At 32.1% G+C, this 6,346-nt stretch overlaps 1 protein-coding gene across 1 annotated transcript; it reads right to left on the bottom strand.

Annotated features, from left to right (window-relative positions):
* Positions 1 to 5,869: 5,869 nt before the first annotated feature.
* Positions 5,870 to 6,346, bottom strand: LOC139501911 (single Ig IL-1-related receptor-like). Its single transcript, XM_071291213.1, has one exon. It carries the CDS (start codon positions 6,344 to 6,346, stop codon positions 5,870 to 5,872), a length of 477 nt encoding a protein of 158 aa, XP_071147314.1.

Consider the following 6,346-nt stretch of genomic DNA (forward strand, 5'->3'; position numbering starts at 1 on the left):
ACCAATAACGTTAAAACAGTAGGACAACAAAACTACATCAAGTATTTCACAAATGTATTCATGTTTATATAGGACTCTTAAGGTAACACGATACCGAATGACGTTACGCCACGAGTTATCGGTCCTGACGTTATCGAATAATGTTCACACATACCAGTCAATGCAGCAGGTTCTGCAATCAAAATGTTATTATTAAAATAATAAAAATCCTTTTATTTTTGGTAACTGTGTGACATTTTTAACGGTTACTTTTCCTATATGCAGAGTGCCGACAGCGTTGATGCAATACGTAATGCTTTGACATAGTTAGATTGCTTTATCCTTTTCAGGCAATTCTTCTGCTCATTGTTAACCTACTATACTTTTTAGATATTCTGTTTCTTTGATGTTTAAAAATCTGCACGATTTATTTACCTTATATGTTCTAGTGCATAACAGACTGAATTTTATCACTTTATTTTTATTCATGGTTTATTTTTGAAATAAATAATTGTTGCCTTTTGGGGGCCCTGAAGGGCATATTGCTCACATACTAGGCGTCGGAAAAAGCCCGAGGAGTTCCACAGTCTTGAAAGGAGATTTTAGAACAAGTATACAAGTATATACCTGTAAAAAAGAAGTGTTTGTATTTCTTTGTGTGGATAAATATACTATATATATGAACATTGTCAGAAAATATAAAATGTATTTGTACGAGCTTTAGATACTTCTATTACAACAACTACCTATTCCATTTATTGTCATCCGTCACTTCATAGTAAAACTTTAGTTGGTAAAATTTAAATCGTTGCCTCTAATTTTGTCAAAGAAATCGACATAGTTTTAACGCAGACCGCGAAGAGACCCAACATGAACAGTTACGCTAAACAAAATATCTACGTTACCGCTTGCCCATTATGGAAGAGGGGTATCATGAGACTTTATTTGTAAAAGAACAAGTACAAAGAAAACAAAACAAAATACTTGTTACTTTTACATTAGTTGGCTGATATAGAATAATTAAAATGGAGATATGGGATATGCAATTTATAAGATAGCAACATCTGGGCAACTAACGACATCAAACCCAAGACATCAAGAAAATCGGGACTAATGCTAATTGGACGAGTAACGTTTTACCTCTAATTTGTAGTTTTGGTAAACGTTGGTCACCTAAATTGGAAAGTCATTTTGATAACTTTATGTGTAGTGTAATTATCACAGTAACATTTCAGTCTCTTAGTATATATGTGTTTAAGTCTTTTCGTTCCTCTAGAGAAAATTCAAACCATAATGAAATAAGGAGATGTCGTAAAATTGTCAATAAATCAACTTTCCACCGAAGACGAAATGACGTAAATGTTAGTTTCCTTACATTGCTACTACATTTTAGATCTCCAAATTACCCTTCCATTATATGAACTGCATATTTAAAAATATGTATTGTCACCAAATTCCTTATAGAGCACGTATCATCATATTGTTTAACCCGTGTCCGTTCGACGGTGGTATCTGTAAATTTGCTTTCGCAAATTTTTTGTTCTTCTCTCGCCGGGATTCGAACCCATGCTACTGAAATATCGTGACAACAAATCGCCTGCACTGTAGCCGTCCCGCTAGACCACACGACCACCTGGGCTTCACAATAATAAAGCTTTCGGTGGCTGTGTGTTACCTTTCCTCGTCAGTTTTAATCTAGCGGCGTACTACAGTACATGATATATAAGGCATGGAGATGATAAATATGGTTTATACGGCTAAATATTTAGGACTACAGTCCTTTTGCTTCAGCTTTTAGATTATGTTCTTGGTGTTACTACTCATATAAAAGGTGCGCATATCGTCTGGATTTTTTTTTTTCTCTTTTTTTCATGACAGGTTTCTGGATTAGTCAATTTGATAAAATATAAAGGCACGCAGAGTACAGACTCCGGCTTACATCTCCAACATGTGGAATTTCAAGCTGGAACTTTTATATTTTGCAGTTTGTTTTACTTTTTATAAAGAATGGATATATGATCTCAAGATTTGTTTTGTAAATTATTTTTCACAAATGACAGAATGTTACACTTTGTGAAATTTTGCATACAGTTTGAACGGTTTGTTTGACTTGCTGAACAGACAACTCACACATTTACACCACGCAGAGTACACTATACTAATGTATGTAACAAGTCAAGATTATGGCAGCTGTTTTTCATTTTTTTTTTATGTTTTTGAGCTTATGATTTCGTCATTTGATAAGGGACTGTTTCGGTAATTTATTTATTTTTTTTGAATGTGTATTTTTATCAGGATCATTATTTTCCCTCATAATTTTCACACAACTAACCATGATAACAGAAATTTTAACCTTTTTGACTGGTGTATCAATTGTGTCTTTTATGAACAACTGTTTTCAAAATTGTTTTGTATCGTCCCGAACACGCATGAACTATTTGCCACTGAACTTTAAACAACCATCAAACCAAGCAATTAAAAAACTGCATGTTAACCAAATCACATTTTTGAAGTACTCTATGAAGTACTCTATGTATGCATGGATGCAGCGATGACACCACAATTGTTTTATATGATGGAGTTAAAAAATTAGAATGAAACTCGCGTGACATTTTTATGTTATTTTCACGTAAACTTTACAAAAATATGAAGGTATTTTTCATGATTTTCATTAAATTTTAGAAGAAAGTTATTATTTAAATAATACGTGAATTTAACATGTACAAAAGTCAGGGGATTTATGCATGAACTATTAACCTAAGATTCATGTGGAATCAACCAGTTCACGCAAGATTTAAGTATATGCTCGTTTGATGTGAATATCAGACGAGATTAATGTTAATTCATGTGAATGAAATTTCAATTTGCAGGACGAAATAAAATTATATCAATAGAATTGTATATTGCATTACTAGGAAATATACGAACCCCAACAGGGGAAATGAAAAAAAATAAATACCATTCAGATCCCAACACATATTTTGTTTTCCATATCTCTGAGTAGGAATAACCTTATATTCTGTATACTATAACGTCACACGTTTTCGGTCAATTTTTAGGCGTATCGATCAACTTTGTAGCCATTTATCTCAAAAACAAGGATGGTGACATATGATTTTCTATACGTGTATTGATTCAGTATACAATCCTCGATATTATGTTAGTTTTTTGTTTTCCTCCGTATATAAGAACCTAGCCATCCATTGGAAAATTGTAAAAAGTTGGCCGAAAAAAAAGGCATTTCCCCTATATACCTATGTAAATTTGTCACCAAAACTGACGTTTTCCTACGAAATTTCAAAGAAAACAAAAATGGTGACCCCTATTTTTTATTAGATATTCCGATGTAATTCAATTAAAAGAACACGTGTGTCGAAAATTTTGGAAATCGGGAGATATGCCATTCGGTATCGTGTTACCTTAAGTGCAATGGGGACGCTAAAGTACAATGGTCACGCTAAAGTGCGATGGTATACGCTATAGTGCGATTCTTCCATACGATAAAGTCCAATGATCTGTAAAAGTATAGGTGTATGAAACTTAGTCGGATTATGACGTTATCAGTGTTCATACAAACTAAAAATGAACACACCGGAAAACAAATCACAAATAATTCATTAAGAACTTTTAAACCAGATGTCAATAACTAAATTACATTAAACATAACCGTGCTTCGATGGCTGAAACAAAGGGGATTCATTTTGGTAGTTGGAAGAAGAGCCTGGATCCTGCAGTCGGCCGTTTTACTTTAGGCTCCAAAGATACAAGTAGTCTTCACATTAATATCTTGTATCTTGGTTTTATTGGAAACAAACGGATACATTTGAATTATTGTTAATTCTGCAGTTTTCTTTGAGGCCCCCGTTAGAATATTGTCAATTTTATTGAAAAGTAACGTCGTCAAAACAAATAAAGCTACATGTATTCATGCGTAAATTATCAATTGTCGGCTTAAACTAATGTAAATATAACATGGATGCGAAGTTGCTACAATAAAAAGAGAAAATGAGGCTCAGCAAAAATCGCCTTTCTCTAATAATTTATTTAAAATATGCATCAAATAAATGTTATATTTTCCGACAATAAACGGATTTTGTATTTGTGATTTAAAAGGACGGTAGTGAGGGAAGGTGTTACCATGAGTGATAGACTACAACGTGTGAACGGCAAGCATCCCCAGTTATCACAATATTTAACACGCCTGAATTGTTTTTCATTTACAAGAAATATCGTAATTTGTAACACATAAACTACCTTTTTAGCAATAATAACTTTGTTGGTCTTTAAGTCTTTATGTATCATTCACTTAAGACTACTGTTAAATTATTATGCCTATCAAATATGGTATACCTTATAATACCAGATTTTAAAAAAGGAATTGAATGTTCATTAACTTTTTTCAAAGCCATCGAACCTTACCCTATTGGTCCATCGCACTTTAGCGTGATTTACCATCGTACTTAAGCGTGAGACAACATCGTACTTTAGCGTAGACCATTGCACTTTAGCGTGGCCATCGCACTTTATAGTACCATCGCACTTTAGAGTCCTACATATACAATATGTGTTAATGTAATGCCATCTGTTGATGTATAGGGTAGCTTAATTTCGGAACATTAAGAAAATCTTAAAATGCTACTAAACAGATAGTTATTATATCAGAAAAAAACAAAAAAATATGTGTATTGTATATCTTATGAAAATGGTCGCATTGATGTATACTCCTTAAACTACAATTACTCAATCTTGTATAAATATAAAGCAAACTGATTTAAAAAAAAATTCTATATAAACATATTATACATTACAGTAAAAATATAGAAAATCGGGTCGGCCTTTTATGGTTTACTTTTTACAAAAACAAAAAATGAAAACAACACGTTTAATGCTTCCGAAGCGCTTTTCTTGATTTACCTTTATCAGGAACGCTCAGAGCCAAATATTTACATTGCCATCCCTTTAAACAGAACAATACAATATCTTTTTAAATATAAGTATAAAAACAGTAATGGCTATTTAAAAATATTGTTTCTTTTCAAATAATCCAAATGATATTTGGGTGGTAATGTAAAGTATGTTTGGTTGAATCTAATAAGAACCCACAGCAGTTACATTTTTAAATAAAAGAAATTTTATTTATTTATGCATTTAATTTGTGTCACTCATCCCAACCTTTATTTCGATTTGTTCGAATTATTTCACCTGTTAAAATAGGTAATTGTATACGAAATAGATTTAGGTATAAGGAAGTAGTATTTAAAATGAAAGAAAACCGTTATCGTTTAAATTCACATAAACTTTACTATGGCATGCAACGTTGTCACATCCTGTTAGAATATTTAATTTATATTGAACAAAAAAACACCTGGTTTGCATGCGTCACGGTACAAGGAACTTATATCAAACACATATTTTACAAAATAGTTTTATATTTTTCAATGAAAGTCACGTGATGTTTGTTTGTTTGTTTTCTTTGGGTACTTCAATATTGGTGACTGATGTGCTGCATTTTGGTACTTCCTAATTTCCTTTTTCATTGGATACTTGGATGTTAGTGATTGATGTGTTGAATTTTTTGTTCTTCCCCTATCCTTCGTGTGAAGGCTTTGATAAATAACAATTTCACTTCCAAATAAATGTAAAATTTAAACTCTACACGATTTAAAACAAATATTCAAAATTTATTTTTCTTAGGGGTTAGTATTCCCCATTGAAGTATGATAAATGTAATATATTGATGTCTTTCTCTTCTTTTTTTTCTAAAACAAAGCTCACTAATTTAGATATCCAAGCATAAATAAAGTAAAAAAGTATGAATTCGAAAATTGTTTGATATCATAATCTAATCATTTATCATTTATAATTTGACAAAATGACAAAGTTGTCTTCATTAACGCTTCATGGCTAGATCCAAACATTTCCAGAAAATGTTATTTTCATTTAATGTGTCTGTTTTTCGAATGTGATCATTGGCGTCCAGTGACACCATTTGCATTACACATTGCGGTATTTCTGATTTGGTAATACTCTCCAAGCTTATAACAATTATTTTTGCTTGCAACCCAATAAAATGCTCAATCCCAACAGTAGCTTCATAGCTCGCCCATTCATTGTTCACAAACTCATTTGAAATAATTAAGATAATCTTTTTACATTTTGAAATAGAATTACTTATGGCAAGTCTATTTTGACCAGGCCGTACATCCCCATCTCCTCTGTCTGACAAAAGAAGTTTATAATTTCGTCTCTCGTCAAGAAAGGAACGCAAAGGTCCATACACCCACTTATAATCGCCATCACAATAAGCTACATATGCATCATATTCAAGTGCTTCTTCTTTTGACGTTCGGAAAAGTGCATTGTTCAT

This window comes from Mytilus edulis, chromosome 13 (assembly GCF_963676685.1).
Source record: "Mytilus edulis chromosome 13, xbMytEdul2.2, whole genome shotgun sequence".
In the NCBI taxonomy this organism is placed as follows: domain Eukaryota; kingdom Metazoa; phylum Mollusca; class Bivalvia; order Mytilida; family Mytilidae; genus Mytilus; species Mytilus edulis.

What these genes read in the sequence shown, in the direction of transcription:
- LOC139501911 (XM_071291213.1), bottom strand. Translation starts at nt 6,346, where the DNA reads ATGAACAATGCACTTTTCCGAACGTCAAAAGAAGAAGCACTTGAATAT.